This window comes from Lichenostomus cassidix, chromosome 1 (assembly GCF_008360975.1).
Source record: "Lichenostomus cassidix isolate B80296 chromosome 1, HeHo_3.0, whole genome shotgun sequence".
NCBI lineage: Eukaryota > Metazoa > Chordata > Aves > Passeriformes > Meliphagidae > Lichenostomus > Lichenostomus cassidix.
The window spans coordinates 23,680,175-23,704,358 of NC_139479.1; the positions used below are offsets into that span (position 1 = coordinate 23,680,175).

Below are 24,184 nucleotides of genomic sequence, written 5' to 3' on the forward strand. Positions count from 1 at the left end.
CAGAGAGTCTTCTTTTTAAAGAGGTAAAATCAATTATAAAAGGACAAATTGAACCTCATCTAGTCAACCAAAGCCCTTTTGCTCTGTGATTAATCTTTGTTTCTGAAGAGTTGAAAAATACCAGAAAAATATCTACATTTACTGTGTGAAATTCTTTAATCTTATTTTTAAAACAGTTGCCTAAAACTAACACAAAACTGAATTCAAAGTACTGCTGCTTGGTAGTATATGAGTGTTAATTACACTTACTCACATTTAGAGACTAAAGTTACCTTTTTCTCCTTGCTCTCCCTTCTGGCCTTTGAGGCTAACCATGTCCATGTTGTCTATTGTTCCAGGTTTTCCTGGGAGACCAGCTTCACCTTTATCTCCCTTAACACCAGGATCACCCTGTGGTCCAATTACGCCTTTGAAACCCGGGCTACCTATAAAGAGACAGCACTGAATATTATAGGGATGTAAAAAACTTTGCAAAAATATTGAGTAGACAACAACAATTTAAATTAGCTATTTATTCAGATTTTGAGCACCAAATACCATGTTCTGGAACAGCTCCTATGAAGTTTTTTTTTCACAGCTTCACAATAGCTCTGTCAGAAAGTTGACATATTTTTCCTACTTCACAGACATTAATTTTAGACTCTTGAAACAATAAGGACAGGAGTTTGGCAGTAATACAGAGCATTATCTGAGGCATTTAATAAAGACCTTCCTGCTGGCTTTTAATAATTTCAAATATTGTGTTTTTCTTGGAGTAATACCTATAGCAGCCCTACACCTACCAAATCCTTATGTTGTTGAAGCATGGATCAAAAATCATGTCTTGGTGCCCAAATACATGACTGCTCCTAGGATATGGTCTTTTATACTATTTCTAACTTAGAGGGAAGTTACTTGACAAAAACCATTCCTTAGGCCATGTATACTCCTTATATTTAGTTATTCCCAGAATTCTGTTGGGAAAAAAGTGGGTTTTACAACTTTTATTTTGAGAAAAATCTCTCTCTTACCTTTTTCACCAGGTAATCCTCTATCTCCAACTGGTCCAGGAGTTCCTGGCAATCCAGGAGTTCCCATAACTCCCATTTCTCCTTTGGGTCCTGAAGCCAAAGGAGAAGAGTAAATAACAAAATTAAAGTAAGCAGCATAAAGAAGTACAAGAAACAGAATTATTTACTGCCTATCGTATTAGGAATTGCACTACTTCAGGAAAAATGGGACAAAGAATATGATTAATCTAAACCAGTCCAACAGAGAAAACAACAGTAAACATAGTGTTATGAAAACCAGAAAAAAACAGTTTGTAATTGGTTTTTGACAAATTCTTAAAACTTCCTATTACAGCAAACAATGCTGTCATTAACAAAGGCATTATTAAAGCCATACCCTGTCAGTAAAACTGTGCAGAATAATCCCCTTTCATTATTACAGGCAAAGGGCTAGTTCCTTCAAGCTGCTGGATTTGATCCATGAAAGGACTTCAGCAGCAGTTCAGTTACACATGCACAGAGCTGCTTTACTGACATCAGCCAGGTGTTTTCCCAAGCTTGGGTTCTTTGATGGATCAATTCCTAACTGAGTGAAAGGGTATGCTGCCACAGCTCCATAAAACAGTTGTCAAAGAAAGATGCTGGTTTCTGGGGGACAAGGTATTTACCTGCTGATCCTTTCAGTCCAACAGCCCCCTGCGGACCTGGCAGGCCAGGCAACCCCACAGAGCCTGGTACTCCTGGCTGGCCCTGGCTACCTTTATCCCCTTTTGGTCCTGGCATATCTAGACCTGGGACACCAGGGAAGCCCCTTTCTCCTTTTACTCCAGGAAATCCTAGGAAAAACAGAAAATACAGGATTAGTCCTTAACAGAGAACAAGGAACACCATTAACAAGCATATCTGACCATGTCCACCTGTGATTCACAAATTACATGGCATGGAGAGTGAAGACTCAAAGGCAGACAGCAGAACCAGTCCTCATTTTCTAAAAGAGCCTTTGAACCTCTATCTATTACCCACCAATGACCCAAGGAGACCAAATCAAATGCCAGCATCCTCTCAGGAGGCCTTGCCCTGCATTTGGACCAGATGGAGGAGGCTCAGTGGGATGTGCCTCCATCCACCCCCACCAACCTCACGCTGTAAAACAGCTCTCAAGCAACACTTTTACCATTGTTATCCCCTTACATCAAAATTCTGTTCCTAAGCACCGTCATGGGAGTATTCTCCTCTCACCTGGTGGTCCCTGGGGTCCTGGCTGCCCAGCAGGTCCTGGCAATCCTGGAGGGCCTAACCCTGGTGCTCCTGGAGGGCCCTGCAAGCCTTGGAGACCTGGGAGACCAGGGTCACCTGCAGGGAAACAGAAGAAATATAGACCAAGCATTCTCTGGTGCTGTCTGACATCTTGTTTGCTGAAGATACCACACAAGGTGGCCAACAAGACCTCATTCAGCCTCCAACACCTCCAAGCCGGGGCTCAGAGGAAGGGCTACTCTTTGCTGCTAGCATTTTCTACTGGCGGGTGGTAGGAAAAAATGAGAAGGGAAAGGGGAAATTCCCTAAGATATCAGTAAGATATTTTAGTGATTAAAAGAATTTTTGCTGCATCTACAGAAAAATGACTTTAAAAAAATACAAATACGGAACTGTATTTTCCAGTGATATTACCTCTGAATCCTTGCTGTCCAGGTATGCCTGGAAAGCCTTGCTCGCCACGTAAGCCAGGCAGTCCCGGACTTCCCTTTTCTCCAGGGATGCCAGCTGGGCCAGGGGGGCCTGGCAATCCCTTAGGGCCAGGGAGACCTACACCAGGTTCACCCTAGCCAAAGAAACACAAAAGACTGGTAATCAACACATCAAAACCAAGAAATCATTTAATAAATGTATTTAAATCATGCAGTATGGGGCGAATGTACAGAGCTCTATACATTACTTCATGGGAGAGCTTTAAGCTCTTTAGTGTTAATGTCAAGTATTTACCCATCTACTCTGTCCCCTTGTGTGCACAGCAGGATACATAAAATGAAAGACAGTTTGGCCAACTTTTAAAAGGTTGTTCTTTGTACACATTCCTGTTAACATGGGCAGTCACAGATAACACTATCAGCAGCTGACATCTACCTTTTGGCCTTGTAAACCTGGAACTCCTGGCAAACCATCCAGACCAGGGGTTCCTGGAGTTCCTGGCAGACCAGGTGAGCCAGGCTGACCTGGGAAACCTATAAAACAAAACAAAACAGTACTCACATCATTACTGTCTCTGTAAGTGACCTCTGCTGTTTCTTCAAGCCTCTAACTGAACTATTCACAGGGACATGTTAAAAAAGATCTGTGTAGTCAAACTTTTAGGGATGCCAGCACTAAAATGTCCCAACAAAGATCCAAATGTTGACTTTTGTGCAGCAGTTGGCTTCTGATGAGAAACAACTACACAGAGGAAAAAAATGCTGAATGTATCCTCTTAAATAAACAGCCCTGTGGGTTCATCTCCCACCTCCCTTCTGAGAAACACCCTGCAAAACTGGGTTCCCAAAGTCTTCTTCAGAAAAGGCAACTTAACATGTTGGGCATCAGACTGAGGGATGCACAACAAAGTCCACCTGTGAATCAACACCTTTGGCGTAGTATATATCTTGTGACATGTTCTACATGTCCCACTGTGGGTTGCATATAGAATGTTTCTATGCCACAGCTAGCTCATGAACTGTACCTCGGGAATGCAAGAAGGAATACCTATAACAATCTGCAAATCCCTTAAAGATAGAACTCACTCAACACCAGCAGACACACAACAAATTCAGATGAAGCAGGCAGCAATCCAGCTTTTAGGCTAAGACCCCAGCATGTCATTGGGCAGAGCTGAGTTTATGGAAGGGTTATTTAAAGACATGTATTTGATGTGTGTCAGAGACTAAAATATTTCATGCCTCAAACATTGATATACAGTTTTGCTCATTATAACAAAAACTGTATAAAGAAACTACAACCAAAGAAGCTTCCCTTGAAGATACCTGACTGGGACTTTGGACTGAAAGTCCAACTACTGAGATTAGATAAAGGGAAACCTATTGTTCAGTCATCTCAGGCTGAGGGATAGGAATGCATCCACAAAGGCCAAAGCCACCAGCTACACTGAGAATCATCCCCGGCTGAGTATTGCAGTCAGGGAGATTTTGGTGATTGAGGTGGCTGCTGAAAGTTCAGTCATCTAGTTCTAAGTGAGCAGCAGCACTATGAAATGTATCTTCAAAAAATCCAAAACTATCATATGAACATTTAGACTGCCTCTAAGCTACTTGCATACCCTGACAATGGCCATGGAGCATGAGAGAAGACACTTATGTTGAGTGAGCTGGAATTCTAACCACTCTCAGCTGTCTGGGACCCAGCAGAGCTGTAAGCTCTGGCCGTAACTATTACAGTTACATCAGCATATTATTTTGACCAACCACACACGGTGTTTTTCATCTCTCAGAAGGGTCGTCTCATCTCAGCAACTTGACTTGCTGCTATGTAAGATGGCATACTATATCACTTTCTGTTCTGGCAGTAGCTGTGACATTGTCTGTAGCTGCACCACTGCACTGCACAAAGCAAGTGTGCACTGAAAGAATGTTCACTGTGGTGCTGGTTGACTTTTGCAAGGGAGCTTCTTCAGCTGCACCTCCCTAATCCCATGCAGCCATGGCTGGATGACAGTGCAGGCCTCCATCCACACTCCAGTTACACCAGTCCTGTTAGATGGATAGCTCATCTTACCTTTGGGACCTGGAGGTCCAGGGAACCCTATTCCTGGTTGCCCAACAGCACCTTTTTCTCCTGGTAGGCCAGGTCTACCTGGAAGCCCAGGATTCCCTTTGTCACCTTTGCAAATGAAAACAAGACAAATGTTAACAAAAAGGGTAACTTCTGGGGAACAGAACCATTCTGATCATCAGCTCGAGATTAACAGACTGCTGTACCTTGGGGTCCAGGGAAACCAGGTGGCCCAGGAAGGCCATCTGCCCCAGGAGGTCCAGGGAGTGATATAGTTCGTCCTGCTTCACCCTTTGCTCCTGTAAATGTAAAGTTGTATTAAAGTACAAGAACTGATGGAATTAAACAAGGCAATTCTGCCCTGACAGCATTATTAGTTCATCCATACCATTACAAGGGACTTGTTATGAAGTTTTTTTGGCAGAAGGCTCATAGAAAACTAGGGTGAAACTAAGTTCATCCCATTTTGCCTGGCAAATTCTTCAAGAAAACTGCCCTCAAAGATTTGCTATTATACTGCTGAAAGTAAACACTGATTTAAATTAGAAAGTGCTTTTTATTTCAGGCTTAAATTCTGATGATCCTCTAGGCTGCACCACTTAAAAGGCACAATTTTTAAAATATTTGTTAGTATTTTTTAAGCACATTGCAGCATTACCTGGAAGTCCTGGTAAACCTGGGGTTCCAGCAAAGCCTCTGTCTCCTTTTTCACCAGGTAACCCTGCAGCACCTATCCCAGGAGAGCCAGGAAAACCTCTTTCACCACGTACTCCAGGGAATCCAGGTTGGCCAGGGGGACCACGTTCTCCTTTCAAGCCAGCTGTACCCTAAGTTTTGGAAAGCAGAAGTGTACTTCTTGCCTGGCTGGCAAGACAGAATACATCATCCTCTCTGAATATTTTGTAACTTGGATTTAGCACAGGTATCTGTAATGTTGAAGAAAGTGGATTATTTCTGCTGAGCTCAATGGAAACAGAACTATGTTTCATGTGGAAATCACACCTAGTGTGCAATGCAGCTAACTGGAACATGTAGGCCATGTTTCCAGTAATGGATCTGGGAGTAGATGTGAGCTCCACATTCAGCTCCATATCCATATCAGCTGAACTCTTACCAGTGTAAGATTTTGAAGCATTAGTTTCCACAAGAAAAATATGCTACAACAGACTTGAATCTTTTCTTAACAATTTCTACTTGGGTAACTGCATTCGTTCAATCATCTTCAATTATCAGCTAAATTCACACTAGTTCTTACTATCAAGCTGTGAGAAAGGCAGAAAGGAATAAAACTACTGTCTATGACCAAATCTTTTCTCTCTATCCTGAAAGTAACAAGTCATGCTGAATGCATGAGTCACATCACTTATTTGCAAGACATGTAAAAAAAAAAGAGTAAAAACCCAACTCTGAAATAGTCTGTTGTTGAAGAACTGTCTTCCTGACTATTTCCAGTGAAAATGGGATCTTCTTCTGAGGAAGAATATACTAGCCAAGGTAAGGAAAAGATATAGAAAACTGAATGAGGCCGATAAACATAAAGCATGCATAGGGCACAAAAGCATGTGAATTCTGATGTGAAAGAGAGAATGTATAGCCCACTTAGTAAACATAAATGAACACACAGTAGTACAATAGGTAAACATAAAGAAACAAACATACCGCTACTCCTTTTGGACCCTGGGGACCTGGAAATCCATCTTTTCCTGGTCTTCCTTCTCTTCCAGGAATACCTGGTTGTCCTGGGAAACCAGGCTCTCCCTTTTCACCTTTCAGGACAATATCGTAAGTAAAATCTCCAGGTTCTCCTTTTGCCCCAGGGCTGCCCATAAGTCCTGGAGTGCCAGGGGGGCCCTGAAATTGTATAAATTCAGATGTCATCAGTTGCCCTACAAACCCTTCAACTGATACAAAAGAAAACAAACCCCCAGAAATGGAAGTGTAGACCCAAAAAAAGGGAACCATCAAGTTTTTGACTGAGGAGGTTGAATGAGAATATTTTCCAAGACATAGTAGTCTTGGAAGCAGAAATCTTCTCCCTTATTTACGCCATTCAGCTGATGTGAATACATGTGTTCCTTCATTATTAGTATTCATCAATTTTTAGCAGCTGACACAGTCAAAATACTATGCACATGCTCAGAAAATAGTTTCGCAACCTCTTCTGGGAAGAAATTACCTACCTAATATTATAGCTACACCTTTTTCAGAATTTCAATTTTTCCCAAAGATATTTTCTAGGACCTGAATGAATTTTTCTTATGGGAACAGTCGCTATAATTTCTAGTGAATCAGAGCTACTCACTAGGATAGTAAAACACAAACTTCATGGGCAATGTCCACTACATATGGCTCATGTGTGCCCTCCACTTAAACCTGAACCAGAACATGATCAATGGTAATCTTTTCATTAGCATTGAAGTGTTCTGAATCAGATTCTGATGTTCTGGCATGGCTGTAAACAATGTCAGCTTGCAAGGCTGGCCTCCATGTATTTTTTCCAAGTTAAATTATATGCTGGATCACCACCTGGCTGAACTTTGTGGAGCAAAACAAGCTGAAAAGCATTCAGAACAGCAGCCAGTCCTTGTCTGATTAAAGACATGAACAGAACTTAAGACTCGATAAAAGTAAAATATAAAGGTGTGGCAAAACATGTGCCAAGAGCAAATGCCAGACAACACAAAAAACTTAAATACATTAGAATGTCTTTAGTTTTTCTCCACTGTTTCTTTCATGGATCCCATTGATATTATAGTACATTCAGTCACTGGGTAATGCAATTTATTGTGGTGGCAATAGATAAGGAATTCATCTTAGTGAACTTTTATTGGCTGAATTCAGGCATCAAGGCTTTATTTATATGCCAGGGAGAGAAACAGATTCCTCAAGTAATTAATTCATACAAGTGTTTTTTTGTTGCTTCTGATGGTACCTCTCTCACACCACTGGTGATTGATAGAGAGAGCTCGCCAAACTCCAGTGTGTGACGAAGCCAGTGAGTGTGAATATCGCTGAGAAGTTATGCTGCCAAAAGGATCAGCTGTAAGGAAAGACAGCTTTGGGGAGAAAACGTCTGGGAAGACTCAGCCTACTCACACCAGGAATGGTGTCAAAACCCATGTTACACTACAGGAACATGTATGCTGAGGTAGGTTTTCACAGCAAACCTCAGTGTCCATAGGGACACCTTAGCAAACTCCAAGAAGATCAAATGCAGTTGTGGTAGTACACTGCTGATCCAGGAGTCATTTGTGCTACATTTTAGACAAGTGTTGCACTTACGGCTGCTTCTGGCCTTAATGAGAGTCAGGTTGTGTTGTGCCAACATAATTTACAAGTAATCTTACTAGGCTACTATCCACTTTCACAGCTTTCCTTTATTTCTTCAAAAGTATTTAATTTTCCTGCTTACTAATTTTGTTTTATAGAACATACTGCAGACGGTTCCCAAAATCTTCATTAACGACCTGGATTCAGGACTCAAAGGAATGCTAAGTAAGTTTGCCAATGACACTAAATCAGGAGGAGCTGTCAACTCCCTCAAGGGCAAAAAGGCCCTGCAGAGAGACCTCAACAAATCAGAGAAATGGGCAATCACCAATCGTATGAAGTTCAACAAGGGCAAGTGCTGGATTCTGCACCTGGGATGGGCAATCCTGAATGTGTGGATAGACCAGGCAATGAGAGGCTGGAGAGCAGTGCCACGGAAAGGGACCTGCAGGGCCTGCTCAGTGGGAAGGTGAACATGAGTCAGCAGTGCCCTGGCAGGCAGGAGGGCCAACCCTGTCCTGAGGAGCATCAGGCACAGCATGGCCAGCCAGGCAAGGGAGGGGATTGTCCTGCTCTGCTCTGACCTGGGGCAGCCTCACCTTGAGTGCTGGGGGCAGATTGGGTGCCACAATATAAAAAAGACACAAAACCATTGGAAAGCATCTAGAGAAAGGCCACAAGGATGGTGAAGGGTCTGCACGGGAAGCCTTATGAGGAATGGTTGATGTCACTCGATTTTTTCATCCTGGAGGAGACTGAGGGGAGACCTCATTGCAGTTACAACATTCTTGTGAGGGCAAGAGGAGGGGCAGGCACTGATCTCTTCTCTCTGGTGAACAGTGACAGGACTCGAGGAAACAGCAAGAAACTGTGTCAGTGGAGGTTTACGTTGGATATCAGGAAAAGGTTTTTCACTCAGAGGGTTGTTGGGTACTGGAACAGGCTCCCCAGGGAAGTGGTCACAGCACCAAGCCTGACAGAGTTCAAGAAACATTTGGACAACACTTTCAGGCACATAGTGTGATGCCTGGAATGTCCTTCACAGGACTAAGAGTTGGACCCTATGATCCTGATGAGCCCCTTCCAACTCAGCATATTCTATTATTCTATGATTCAAAATACAGAAGAACTACCACAGAATGCTGCATGCTAACATTAGTTTGCTTACACTACACTAGATGGCACTGTCTCTCTCTCAATAGGTTTGTATTCAACAGCAAAAAATTATTGGAACAATTCACAAGAAGGTCAGGGAAGACCTGCATCTGTTTCCTAGGAAATCCGACTCTTTACCCAACTCTGCTACTTTGCTTGCTCAGACAGAAGGTCATGTGCCCTGCTGAGTTTTAATGATGGATAAAATCAGAAATATAACCAATATCTGACAGCTCTTTTTTAGCTCTTACAGTTCAAATCCACTTCTTCCCACTTTATTTTATTAGGTATAGTTAACCTTATCATACCGGCACACTGGTCTATTTTTAAAGAGAATTGTTACACAACCACACTGATGCACTGATCATCACATGTTTTTTGATCACATGCCTAGTAGGGCATGTAGTATTTTTCAAGGCATTACTTACAGGTACCCCTGGAAGGCCATCAAGTCCAGGTAAGCCTCTGTCACCTTTGAAACCCGATTGACCTGGAAAACCTTTTCCAAGAGACAGAAATATAGTTTTATTTCTTACGTGCTTTTACAAATAGCTCACTGTATGTCAATTCTTTGTGATCCTGTTTGAAGTGTCTCATTCCATTCCCAATTATATCAGCATAATGCTGCTAAAGCCAGTGAAGTTGTCTCGACTCATGCACTCATGTGCTGCATTTCTGCATTCATAAACTCAAAAGCTGATGAAACATTTGACTTAGGAATGAATTTACCAGTTCATGTAACCAATGCAGTTTTGAAACTACCTAAACCACATTCATTTTTCTGAACAGCCACTAGAACAAACATGATGCATAATATTATTTTTGGCATGTGGCTCTTCTCTTATATGATAGCAAAAAAACAACGATTCTTTTGGCTCACAGAATTCAGTCCTGGAATTGGAAACAAGTGTATGGGTTACTGTCAAGCCTGGGCATAGAGGCAAATGGTTCCCACATTATTTCTCACTGTGAAAATATTTGGGCCACAGTTTGCAAAGACCCTTCATTGTGGCCAGTTTCAACTTCCCTGGCAACTCTGATTGATTGGAAATTTGGAATCAGGCCAAAAATAGAAGTATTCCACCCTCTTTCATTATTCCTTTCATTAGTTTCACAAACAATTTGATTAGTGGGACAAAAAGTAATTAATTTTATTATGTATGCTGCGGTTTTTAGAATTTAGCCTACATAGTTCATTTTCAGGTAGTTAAGGAGTTTTACCTGCTGGACCTGGTGGTCCTTGTGGTCCTGGAAGTCCAGGAGGTCCTACTTTATCACACAAGGCACAGGCTTCACCTTTGTCACCTGAAAAAAAGAAAACAACAAAGCACATGAATAACAACAAAAATATTTAAGACAACTGCAAGCAGGTGGATTCTGGGCAAATGTCAATTTAATATTTAAATAAAAGTGCTACTTCTACTTCCATGCTCCAAGGAGAAAGTATCAGCAAGTTGATGTTCAAAATTCTTTAAAATTTTTAAAAGGAATGGCATGAAAATCAACCTAAGTCTTATCCTAGGGATAATATATAAGAGAATGGTTAAAGGGAAGCAGGTTGGAGAAAATCCATAAGAAGAAAAGAAATATTTACTGCGTATAGAGAACACAAAAATACTAAAGCAGAAAATGGATAACCTCTATAGTGACTGCAATTTTGCAGTTTTAGAAAAACAGTGAACAGAATGAGATAAGGAAGAATCAATCCCCATTTAAATTAGTCCAGCTCATTTTTTAAATGTCCATTTAGTTAATGCTGCTAAAAGACATGGTTGGCAGTCCTACTTACAGAATCACAGAATCAGCTAGGTTGGAAAACACTTTGGAGATCTAGCCCAAGCTACAACCAAACACCACCATGTCAATAGACCATGGCACTGAATGTCACATCCAGTCTTTTCTTAAACACCTCCAGGGATGGCAACTACACCACCTCCCTGGGGCAGCCCATTCCAATGCCCAATCACCCTTCCTGTGAAGAACAGTTTCCTAATGTCCAACCTAAGGTTGTTTATAGGTGTTAAAATTTTGTCTTCAATTATACTCATGGCAATGATTCATAAATCATTTTCATTCTCAACTCATCTGTCCCTCTTTAACTCTTCATCTGAGAATACACATCTTAAATGACCATGAACAGTTCAATTAACACTGCACGGGACTATACTCAACCCTTTCTTTCTTCCAAGCAACTCCTTCAGCCCTGGGCCATTCTTTATCACTTCCCGGCAATGAGCAGGCCAAGTCAAATATACAAGAAGTTTGTATGATACAATTCAATAACAATATCCTTCTTTACTCACCAGAGACTCAAGAACCATCTTCCATGTCCATGAACTATTTAACTTTGTTTCCTTTCTCTGGATCCAGCCTAATTTGCTCTGCCTCTTTACATACCCAAGATCTGGGGTACTGAGCATGAGAAAACAACAACTTCAAAATATTATTACCTTTCTCTCCCATCTCTCCTGGAAATCCTGGACTTCCTGGAATTCCAGGTGCACCGGGTGCACCAGGTTCTCCCTGCTGGCACTGATCAATTCCATCTGAAATGAAAATGCAATAAAGAATATTGTTTTGACAAGTGCAAGTTTCCATGATAGGGTTGCATTTATGTAATAACTGAAATGTTGCCTATGAAAAGTGGAAAGTCAGGATAGCATGTTACTCCTTTGTTTGATTTACTTGGAAAAATTTAACTGGGATTCTGTATTCTTATTTTATATACACTGCTGAGAACTACAGAGAAAAGACAGGCTCTGCCATAGTAACGTTACAAACAACATCCACATAAAATCTTACTTCATTTTAAATTTTGACTGAGAAGTGCTGGGTGAAAAACTGCTGTTTCGACCCTGAAGAGAATGGAGAGTATTGATGTTCTGAAGAAATTCATTAAGAATGGGTTTTTTTCTACCCTGACTTCTCTTTTCAGCATCTTAGGAAGCTTTCTAGGTAAGAGCAGCTTGTCAACATCTTTTTAACTTCTATTTAACTTCTTCACATAGATTAAGCTTCCAGAAGACCACAAACCTCATGCATTAGGAACTGAACTAAGTAACAAATGAGACTACTTAGCAGGCTCAATGCAAGAATATAAACAGTGCTTGTTCTGTTTGATGATATGAAGCATGATCTGAACCAATACAATATGACATCATTTTGGCCAAAGCCAGTAGTCAAAATGCTAAGTTTCTCTAGTTTAGGAATTCCATAAAGAATAATGTTTCTTTCAATCATTTTAAAATACGTAAACTATTGTAATAGGGACATCATTCTTGATGTTGAAATGACAATTTAATTCACAATATCAGAATCACCCATAGCAAAAGTTTTTTAACAAAGAGTTAAAACATCAGTTGTAAGGAGCCATTCAGCACAGACCACTTCCATAAGTACTTGCTTATTCCTTCATTGCAGAGCAAAACCATTTTTCTCTTTAAAATTGCTTTCTTGCAATCCAATAAAACGTGTAATGTTATCATTACTACTCATATTATTATATACTTGTCACATCGTTAATAGTTTCTGTTTACTCTATAAAGCAGGTATTTACCCTGATCTAGAGGGTGGCATCCTTGCCTGTGTCAGGGGGTTGGAACTAGATGATCTTTATGGTTCTTTCCAACCCAAGCCTTTCTATGACCTCATTCTCCTCTAAGATAATTTTATTTTATAATAAAAACTTCTGGCAAACTAGTACCTCACACTGCAGTTTTCACACCTGTTCAATCTGTTACACAGACTGGTACTGCAGAGTAGTACATTGTGCTATTGAATAGCTATCTTTTATGCTAAGAACAATAGTATCTGCTATTTTTTCAACTGAAAATACACAAATACCTCTAGGTTGGTAAAACAGGACACAGAACTAACTAGAATGTATTAAGGTTATTTTTTTTGTTATATTCCAACAGTTCACCATGAATTTTGTAGAAATTTTAAAACATTTATTTAGTAAACAATCCTTGTACTTTCCCACTAAGGAAACAAGTGACTTCCTGCATTGTGCAACAGCTTTAACTTGATTCATCACCAAATCAGGAATGTTTCTTCCATGACAGAGATGCATCCTGATAATAGCTTTTATAATCTTGTCTCTTTTTTTCTCTTTTTATGTGCATTACTGAGTCTTCAATGTGGAAAGCAACCAAGGGCTTTACCTACCTGTTACGCCTGGAGGTCCTGGTGGGCCAGGCAGCCCAGGGGGACCTGGGAAACCATCTCTTCCAGGGATTCCAGGTGCAGGGAATCCTGGAGAACCCTTTTCACCTTTTTCACCTCTCTCTCCGGGGACACCAGGTGATCCTACTCTGTCTGGAATTGGTCGACCTTTGGACAGAGTAAAACATACATGTAAAAATGACAAGTGAAAAGACAGTAACATTACCAACACATTAACTTCCATGGGGTTTCAGAGAGAAATGGAGAAATGTTAGTGCTAAAGAAAAATGGGACTGTATTTTAATTACTGGTGATTTATACAAAATTGAGTTTATATACTCACTACAGCTGAGATAAACTCACTTCTGTTAGGTCCCTAGACAAACGCACTTAATCTGTATCAAGTGCTTTCCTGAAATTTACTTGGATACACTCTTGCTGGGCAGTAAATAGTGGCAACACTGGAGTTAGCTATTACATCTAGAAACTATTACAAATTTCCTTACCTCATAACAAACCAAACCTAAAACACACCTAGAAAGGGAGGGCATGTCTGATAACTTCAATAAATAAGTATTCAACAATGCTGGCAGATTTCAGGAATGCTAAAACCAAAATGATTCGTAAGAATAATGAGTGAGAAACAGCCAATAAAGAGAAGCAGTTAAACAACTACAAAAAAACCTTCTTAAGATCTCCTTTTAGTTATTTGTACAGTCACACAGGTCTTCATATTTTAATGACTTAATTCAGTTCACAACTCATCACTACACTTGATCACTTTTTTGAGTCTTCTGTAACACTGTGGGAAGATATAGAAGTCACAGAAAGCTCAATTTATGTAGGGTAATTACAGACTAAGAGCTATCATTATAGCCTGTGGTATATAGCATCTTCTCCCCAGCCCGTGTAAAATTTCCTGGAAACTATCTGACCCTGGCTCACAGTAATTTCATATTTAGCTTGCTGTCAAGACAGAAAATGAAAGCAAAGGAGGTAATAGCAGTATCACTGCAGGATGTGTTAAGAGGTAGGTTTCCCCAGATGATTTGCCTAATTTTTAAAAAGCAAATATCACGGTTTAGTTCAAACAAATGTACACATACTTAAATACATAAAAGCAGTGTTACCAGGGATGTGAAGATGTTAAGACTCTGAAAAAGGCAGTATTTTTAGGATAAAGAAATAGCTTTTATTAGACCAAGTGACATATTCAAAAAAGATCAGAAGCCTTCAGGAATTACTTTGATCTAGTAAGTTTTATTTCTCCCTACAAACCTTGCTTTAATATATTTATGCAAACACATAAATAAAGCTGAAGGGAGAGCAAGACAAAAGATGTACCTATGAGCATACATGCTCAGGTATACATGCACACACTCACACACATTCCCATTTAACAATCCCTCTTGCCCGATGGAGTCATACTCTGGGCTTCCTCTAACAGACTGTGCATTACATTTTCAGTTTCAGCAAAAAGTTATCAGGGTAGAACAGAAAGAACAAGGCTGGATCACATCAGTGACATAAGAAAAGCAATCTACAGGAAGGGTCTGCAGGGATGTTTAGACCCCGGAACGGGTCACTGCTTGGGTGTTCAGAAAGCCAGGCAGTAACTGAAAGCAGCTAAGGAGAATATCTCTCAGGCCTGTTCAGCAAAGAACACATGAAAACTGTGAAAAAATCAGTGGTCATAATTTCATACCTGGAGGACCTGGGATCCCTTGTGCACCAGGAAAGCCTTTAGAAAGAGAAGTTTTCAATTAGGCAATGAATTCTGCAATGCCAATGAAAGTGAACTTTCAGGAGATATTATTTAAATTCATGCATATTCACATTCTAAATCAAATTTGAAGTTAAATGATCTATATATATCTTCAGGAAATACATTCAGGGAATAGGTTCTGCTGTGTGTCAACTTCCCCAGTGATTTTTCTTGAATAGCCTAAGGTCTGTAATGGGGAAAATGGGAAAGGGAATGCTAGATTTTCTCAGTTTACTGAAGACCTTTTTATATTATGCAAGCCAGTCTTAAGCTTAAAAATTAGCTACTGATTTTTATAAAGGAGTCTCAAGATTCTCTGCATTATTACCATCATTTACCATTTTTCATCCATAACTGAAAGGCAATCTTAGTTACATTGAAAACCAGAAGTGTCCTACAAACTACTACAAAATGTAATAATCTGAAAACAAATAAATAAATAACTGGAACATTACACCGTCATATAGAACTCCTGAGCACAGATAGTATAATTTAGATTTCCTTTAGCAAGAAAACTGAAAGTATAACCCAGTTAAAAAGACAAGACAAAATACATACCTTTTTCACCTTTTTGACCTTTCAGTCCAGGCAAACCAGAAAGTCCAGGGTCTCCTTTTTCACCAAATGAATCTATTGGTCCAGCATCTATCATCTAAATCACAGGACAGAGACTAGAAACATACAGCTGAGACATCATTTGTGTCTCTCTCATCTTTATCCGCTGGTACAGAGGCCATTTTAGCTTTTAGTGACAATTTTGAGCAGTTTTGATTATATTTGCAATTTCAGCAAGTGAGAGGCTTGTAACTGCTGAGGAATTACCAGAGAAAATAAATATTTCCTATTCTATCCAAATGCCTTCATATCAATTGCAGAATTAAGTGGAGAGACTTTTTATAGCATCTTCCTCAACAAGAATGATGCCAGGAAACCTCAACACAGTCTTAGCACTGATCCATTAGGTTTGTATTACCTCTTATTTTAAAATATTATGTTCTGCCAATTTTTGCTAACATTGATCTGAGCTCAACATATAGGATGCTAATATTTACAATAAAATATGCACGAAGTACATACAGTTTTTCAACCAAATTAGCAGGTGTCAGGAATTTTTCCCTATAAACGGGAAGTAGCACCACCAATCACCTTTTTTTTCCTGAACAACCCCATTTGTTTATTTGAATAAATTGCTCTCCTCGTTTCTTCCTGTGTCTAGGGGCCATTTTCTGCTCAGGGACTCACTGGACATCACTCAGTGAGTGGTGAGCAATTGCACTGTGCATCACTTGTCTTTTGCAGGTTTTAGTCATCCCTCTCTTCTCGTTATCTCCCTTTTCTTCATTATTATTACTACTACTACTTTTAGTATTATTAACTTTATTTTGATTAATAAATTGTTCTTATCTCATGAGTTTTACCTTTTTCCAATTCTCCTTCCCATCCCACAATGAGGAGGGATGGTGAATGAGCAAGTGGCTGTCTGGTACTTAGTTGCCAGCTGGGGTTAAACCACAACAACTTCGAAGCTGACAGATTTACTCTTCTGAACTGCCTTTTGGATACTGTGTAGTGATCAGCCACACTTGTAATATTCACAGTCCAAAACATTTGAAATTAATATTCTTCGAGGGTTCCTTTCCCAAATTTAAAACACACTTTAAAGAACTGCATCCAACTTTTGTATCCATTAAAGAAAAATATGGATATGACTGATGAGAACAAGATCAGACCATGCATCGTCTCTCTTTTTTTCCTCATTGTCTGAGCACTTCGACTTTCGCAACATTTAATTTAATATTATTATTTTATTATTTATTTATTTATTTAAGTTTATAATATATTATTCATTTAAGTTTAAAATAAAATACAAATTTATTTTACTTACTCTTCCTGGAGGTCCTGGATAACCTCGCTCCCCTTTGTCACCCTAAATCAAAATAGAATTTATGTTTTAAAATCCAGATCAGATTTTTTTCCCAACAAAATCAGATTTCCTCAACAAATGTACAGTTTGATACAGATTCATATGGCATCCAAATGGTAAGCACCTGGACCACTATAATAACCAGCATTAGTAATTATTTTGCAAGCCTGCACTGATTTGCACTATTTAAAGAGAAACTGGAAGTTTTGGGGAAGTACACTTGTACTTATGCTGGCGGGACAAAGAGCTTGTGAAAATTAAGCCTGCATTAATCAACCCATGTGAGAGATCTAAACTGGGGATACCTACACTACCTTCATTTTGACTTTTTCTAGTCTCTGAATAATGACACATATCTTAGCAACATTCATTTAATATTGCTTTATGTACATTCATTGCTTTAATGCAGTCAATGAATACACCACAAAAGCTATTAACTCATTTTATGAGAAGGGAAGTGAAAGCTGCTACTACTCACCTTCAAGCCAGGCTCTCCAGGTCGTCCTGGGATCCCAAATGCTCCAGGCAAACCCTGTGTGTTGAAGACAGTGAAACCAGAAGAGACAAATATACCTGGATCTTAGCTTTGGCAGCAGCAAAGTTTTAAATTTTCAAATCAGTCACTAATTCACTGAAAGCAACAACTTCAAGGAAACAATTCTGAAGGCTAGAAAATGCCAACTATTTATAATACACAGACAGTTTTTGTATTGAATGTAATAAACAGTAATGGAAATTGAGTAAAATACATACAGGTTCTCCTTTCGGTCCCGGGTCACCATCTTTTCCAGGCTTTCCCTGTAAAACAAGAAGTTCCGCTCTCCTTAGACAGACAATCATATACATGCAATTTCTAAATACAGTGGATGGAATACTAGAAAAAAATCCTCATTATTGCAATACATTAGTCAAAGTGTGCTAATGCAGCTCACAGAGCAGAGGGTACAAATGGTGAATATGCCTATTGCTGTATTACCCAACACCTTAAAAGATGCCAAATTAAATAAAGTCCTGCAAATCTATTCCCAGATTCAGAAATAACATAGATTTCCCTGTCACAGAGTCTTCAAGACAAAATACATCTACAGCACAGGAAACTGCAACCAGATCCACAATCTTTTTCCTTCACAGCAATCCCTTTCTGAATACACTCAACTTCACAAAACGTTTATGCATAGATATTCAGTGTTCAGTTTCAGCAGAAGGCTTGGAGAGCAGCCCTGTATCAGACTGTGTGGTAATGTAGTGGCAAATCCACTTCCCTTGCACTGAATTTCAAACCACAAGGCAGATGATAAACTAGAAGGCAAAACTCCCTCCTCCAGAGTAAAATTATTAACTATTAGATCATTGTGTTAACCTACAAATGGGATTAGATTTCCTAGAAGGAGTCAACAGATATGTGATAAATTATCTAGATGAACAAACCTACTTTCCAGCATTTTTCCTTCCTCTTCCTCTGCACCATTAAAGGACTGGGACATGAGCTTGTTGCCTGATCCACTGGAGGTTGGCTTTCATTTGGTGTCCAAGTGCTTGGATTGTATGTGTAACATAAGCAATACAAATTTGTCCCATAAACCCAAGGAGATGTATATACTGAATACACAAATTAACAGTGTATGTAATTCATTCTAAAAAGTAATACCACCAGTTTAGGTCAAAAAATTATCCCTAAAACAACGCAATTGAAGGGGAAAAAATGATTGAACAAACATGAATAGGCCACCACCGTTCCAGTGTGCAGCTATGGCTTCTTATAGCAAAGGGTCACAAGTAATTTTTAATGATTTTAATTCAAATTATGATCTGCAAAGTCAAGAGAGTCTTCAAATATACACTGTGATCAGAATTAGTCACATGGTTTAGTTTCATCTAAACTGTTCATCTTTCAAGGTTTAGCTTAATTTCAGAAGTAGCTATCATTTCCTGAACAATTACATATAAAATATCTTAGAAACTTCCTTCAGGGAGCTCTGCAGAAACTGAAAACCGTATTTTTTATAAATTCATATGCTCTGGTGTCCTGAACAAGTTCTAAGCAAACATGTCCCCCTTCTTCCAGCTTCAAGCCATCATTTACAATATGAGTAAAAATGCATAAATGATAGAAACGATAATTCCATCACATAACTTTACTGACTTTGAAGCACAGTAAAAAGGGAGATTTTCTCTTGTTCAGATTGAAGTACAATCAAATGCCTCTAGATGAGCTGGGCCTAACAGTTTATGAAGATCCCACTTTGAGAAACTTACAATTACTTAGAATACTTTAGACATATTTGAAGATACAAAAAAGCACAATTTTGCTACCTGCTCAGCTGTGAAAGATACAACATGATTCATGAATAAATTGTATGGATGAGACTATGATATAGGTCAGATTAGACAAATGACAAGGTAACAGACCTTATGGCCTCAAGCATCTACAGTCAGGCCAGAAACCAGCAAGGAAAAGGATTTCAGTCACCTAAGTTTTTTGCTCCATGCATTGTCTTTGTACGACACTGTGCCTTCAGGCTAAGCAGGCTTATTTTGTTGATTGCACATGAGAGTATTTGAAATAAATTCATAATGTTCCATTTAGCTAAAGTCACTCCTACAGAGGGATTTTTTTCTTTGCTTTTTCTTCCATTTTGGAATGACTTAATCTTGCTTCAACTGGGATTAATGGGAGTTTTGCCTTCACCTTCAGCACTGCAAACTACTGTTAGTTACTTCAGTTACTTTAGTTACTTTAGTTACTGTTAGTTACTTTAGTTATCTGAAATGTTACATACTAACATTTACTGCATGTTACTACTACCTTGATTGTACACCTGTCCTGCAGCAAAACTTGCTTGTTTGAAATATAACAAATTTGCTGTTTAACTAATGGTCACTAAGTTTAATTAGCTGATGGAAACAATGTTATAACTGCAATTATGGTATTGATAAAATTGAGTATACTTACACGTGGACCAGGCCTCCCAGGCTCGCCCTTTTCTCCTTTGAAACCCGATCCTGGTATTCCCTGGAAAATGAATAATCACCACATTAAAAATACTGCCAAACTCCAAAGTAAATTTGCTTTTAACTAACAGGTATAAAGATATGCAGTGTCATGATCAGAGTCTTTACAATTTTTATAGCAGTAAAAAAAAACAACTCAATACTTACTGGGATTCCCTGTTCGCCCTTTTCACCTGGATCACCCTAATGAAATTGTTAAAAAAAATGTGAATTAATAAACAAAATCTTAACTACTATTCATTTAGGTTGCAAATAATTCCTCATTTCAGCAAAAACACATTTAATCTTGTTCTCCATTTCAAGAACTATGCCTAATAGTACATTGTGCAAGAATTTAGACAAACACCAAATGTGAATCCATTAAGCTAGTTTATTTTCCTAGTATACGTTGCTTTGACTGCTTGATTCAGTAGCTAAAAAATTTATTAGCACTAAGATTTCACAAATGTGTATATGAAAATTTGAGAATATGCTAATTTGAACTTCTAGAATATTTTTGCAATATCCTATCCTTATCAATACTCCTTCCTCAGAAAGTTGTCTACTGTTCACTTATTTATGCTGTTATTAATGCATTTACCATCTATCATATATATTTTTAGAGAGACTTCTAGAATGATATTGAAATTCATGCATGAAGCAAAACAGGTAGAAATTTTTGAAAAATTTGCTCTAGGTTACTTTGCCTTTTCTTTTTCCTGTTTCACTTCTGATTGTTAATGCCTATTGATCCTATTTTAATGAAGAGCACAAGAAATTCAATAGTTTAACATCTCACCTTTTCTCCCTTTATGATTTCAGCCCCTTTTTCTTTCATATGTGGTGCTGGTCCTGGGGGTCCTGGGGGGCCCCTTACCCCTTGTTCTCCCTGTCAACAGCAAATCCAGAATTGTCCAGTGAAAACAGAATGACACTGAGATCAAACATTGCTAAGACTAGTAACATTAAAGAGAACCATCACTTGCTTTTAAAAATATAGCTAAACAAGATTTTTAAAAATTTGTTTTTTCAGCAAAATCAGTGAGAGAAAAGGTTATAGAAGTCACTGCTGTGTGTAACTGGTTACAGACAGAGACTGCCCTGAAAAAAGATCTCTGAATCTACTCTTAAGGTGAAGATTGATTAACACGAATTATCAGCAACATATCCAAATAACTACAGCAATCGTACCAAAGTTTTATAGTGCCTCCTTCAGAAGGAAGAAAATTAGGAGGAAACAGGTTGGGTACAGAAAGTACTTAAAGGAGAATGTTAGTCAAAGTTTACAGTGCTCCAAAAGCTTTACAGAGATCCATAAAGGCCAACTTCAAGATGATAACTGTGGATGAGTTTTTAGTATGCATGTGTTCATTGCAGGGTCAGAAGCTCACCTTGTTCTATAACACAAAAGCTCTAACAGTAAAATACCTCTGAAAAGACTCAATACATTTCTGTCAAGTGGTAATGCACAGCAATACCATTGATCTTTTGCTAAAGACAAACCTGTGGAGTCCAGGAAATCTCCAGACACTTCTATGACATCTTCTCCAACATTTTTTAATAAATTTCATGATAAAAATTAATTTCAACAATGCATCACGTTGCAAAAAATTCTATCATCTGTTAGGAATATTGTGACTCAAAATATGTTACTAAGGTGGTGGCTTTAAAAAAAAAACCAACTCTACCCACGTAATATAATTTACTTATACCCCAAAAGCCCTCTATCAATGACACTCATGGGAAGTGCTCAGGCACATTATGAATTTACTGAATAGCCCTTGAACGCATGCAGTTCTTGGCTCGCAGAAACACAACGTAAGGCACCTTAGCCTAGACCTCTCAGTGTGAGAGGTAACAGATTAAAACTGATATGTATTACCTCCCATTTGATGCTGATTAAGAGAATAAATGGGATCCCGGAATACATCTTTTGGCTTAGATTTATTCAAAAGTAAACCACTCTGTGTGCTCTGAAACCTCTTCCTGGTTGTGTCAAAACACTATAAAAGGGGACAACTGAAAGATCTGCTTCAAATGTTTACATTACCAAAAAACAAAAAGGCAGACAGGCCTTAGAGTCCTACCCCAATTAACTACAATCATTCTGAACAGCAAACTAAATCTCATTCCTTAGAACTAAATTACTTTCTAAAAAAATCTCATGGTGAGTCTTGATATACAGAAAAAATGTTTTCAGTAGTTTTCCAGTCACAGCTGGAAAACAGGATGGTGACCTAAATTAATGTCAGGTATAACGTCATCATTAACAAAGTCTGTAACTGCTCTTGACTTTTGTTCATTCAAGTGTAAGTTACACACTTACTCAAGTCTTCCCAAAACTACAATGCTGATTTTCTCCGTTGCTTGATTTCAACAGTTTTCTTTATTTAAAACAAAGTATCAAGAATATTTCTGACAGTTGTTCTCTAGAAGTTTTTAAGAGACCTACCTTTTCACCTTTGGGACCTTGAAAGCCCAAGCCCATGTAGCCCTGAAAATGCAAGTTATACACACTTAGCCCATTTTTATCAGCAGTGCATACATGCATATATGTACACATATGAACGTATTATGTACACGTCAAATGTTAATGGAGAATAAAAAAGACAAATAATGTCTTTTAAACGTATGTGTGAAACAAATCAATCATCATGTTTTTTAAGCCCTGTGTCACAGTAACTTGTGAAAAAAAAGGGTTAAAATTTATCAGATAATTGTATTGTCAATATGCCACTTTACCCAACACTTTAGTGAAAATTTAGACATTTTAAAATTAATTCAAATAACCATAGAATGCTGTAATTACTACTGATTTGATCAAGTGAGACAACAGGGGTAGACAAATTTGAAAAAGAAAGTGGTAAAAATCCCTCTTTATGATGTCCATTAAGATACAGAGATAGATCCCAAACTGTGAAAAACCCCACATCTTTAGGACCATTAGTTTCCAGTGTTTTGAGGATCTGGTATGCAAAATAAATTAACAAATAGACTTGGTCTTACCTTCTCGCCTGGGAGACCTGGTGGCCCTGGGGGACCCTGCAAGACAATACATTTTAGCATGCATATGTATATAGTACACTAGGTGGAATAATGCCTTATTCTATTAAAATAGCAAAAATGCAAATCTTTTCATTAAACCCAGTAATTTCATTTTTCTCTTGCTTTATTCACAACTTAGAATAAAAAATAGTAACAAAGAGAATCTGTCTGAGATATCTCATTAATTATCATAATAACAGATAGATGATAACCTGCTTCCATGGTAACACTTACTATGGCTGCCCATAAGAATAACCTCAGCAAACATTTGGATTTTGATTTAGATGACTGATATGTAGTTTGTTTTCTATAAATTAAATTAGGGAAGAGAGGAAAGGAAGACTAACAGCTACAGTCTCTCCCCCACAAAAATATTCCCCAAGAGTGCAAGAAGAGAAGAGGATTGTAGGAGCAGCTGCTACTGAAAACCTGTGTTGCCTAGTAATTTCTGCCATGGTAGAGTGCAGGGGGCTGAACATGAAGCCTAGAACGACATGTTATCTTTCCTAAATCCCAACCAAGATCTGCTACACACACCTTCTAGAACATTCCTGTAATAAAGCTCAAGAAGTGAAGTGCAAATCACCATGAAAGGAAACTTACTGGCTCTCCTGGAGGACCTTGTGGCCCCATTGCTCCCTGAAACCCTGAAGCTCCAGGTGGACCCTATGAAAAATTCAAATAGCGTCATAAAAAGGTGATACTTATTTGGTAATTTCATGATACTGATATAATTTTAATTGAAAGTCACTGCTATTCAAACATCATTTAGACTTACAGGTAGTCCAGGTTGTCCAGGAAACCCTTTTTCACCTTTTAGCACACCAGAAGGTAAAAGACCAATCACATCACCTGGATCTCCCTATAATAAGAAAAAGAATAATACTTGAACATCAATTCAGATACTTTCAAACCCACTAATATTTATAGGAAAGTGTGAGCTATGCATACTTGGAATCATTTGGAAAGCTGACTTAAAAAATCACCTTATTTCTTTTAATTCAGTTGAAACAGAGATACTAAAAGATAAGACCTTAACTGCCTAAAGTACTTTAAAGCCACCTGAAAAGATTCCAGTACCAAAACTATCTTCATACCTTCATACCTTATTTCTTGTATTGT

At 38.6% G+C, this 24,184-nt stretch overlaps 1 protein-coding gene across 2 annotated transcripts in view; it reads right to left on the bottom strand.

The window, feature by feature from the left end:
- COL4A1 (collagen type IV alpha 1 chain) overlaps nt 1–24,184 on the bottom strand; it is a 120,347-nt gene that overhangs the window by 25,732 nt on the left and 70,431 nt on the right. For both annotated transcript variants that reach the window (XM_085052877.1, XM_085052868.1), the window contains exons 9-34: nt 23,841–23,924; nt 23,666–23,728; nt 23,024–23,059; nt 22,470–22,511; nt 20,817–20,906; nt 20,186–20,221; nt 19,980–20,039; nt 17,780–17,824; nt 17,505–17,558; nt 16,988–17,029; nt 15,661–15,754; nt 15,043–15,078; nt 13,341–13,505; nt 11,624–11,719; nt 10,395–10,478; nt 9,602–9,672; nt 6,408–6,599; nt 5,407–5,575; nt 4,955–5,047; nt 4,752–4,856; nt 3,114–3,211; nt 2,661–2,811; nt 2,229–2,342; nt 1,658–1,825; nt 1,011–1,100; nt 273–425 (exon numbers count right to left, since the gene is read on the bottom strand). In XM_085052877.1, coding sequence (XP_084909003.1) covers nt 273–425; nt 1,011–1,100; nt 1,658–1,825; nt 2,229–2,342; nt 2,661–2,811; nt 3,114–3,211; nt 4,752–4,856; nt 4,955–5,047; nt 5,407–5,575; nt 6,408–6,599; nt 9,602–9,672; nt 10,395–10,478; nt 11,624–11,719; nt 13,341–13,505; nt 15,043–15,078; nt 15,661–15,754; nt 16,988–17,029; nt 17,505–17,558; nt 17,780–17,824; nt 19,980–20,039; nt 20,186–20,221; nt 20,817–20,906; nt 22,470–22,511; nt 23,024–23,059; nt 23,666–23,728; nt 23,841–23,924 — 2,431 coding nt within the window. The remainder of the gene's footprint in view (nt 1–272; nt 426–1,010; nt 1,101–1,657; nt 1,826–2,228; nt 2,343–2,660; nt 2,812–3,113; nt 3,212–4,751; nt 4,857–4,954; nt 5,048–5,406; nt 5,576–6,407; nt 6,600–9,601; nt 9,673–10,394; nt 10,479–11,623; nt 11,720–13,340; nt 13,506–15,042; nt 15,079–15,660; nt 15,755–16,987; nt 17,030–17,504; nt 17,559–17,779; nt 17,825–19,979; nt 20,040–20,185; nt 20,222–20,816; nt 20,907–22,469; nt 22,512–23,023; nt 23,060–23,665; nt 23,729–23,840; nt 23,925–24,184) is intronic.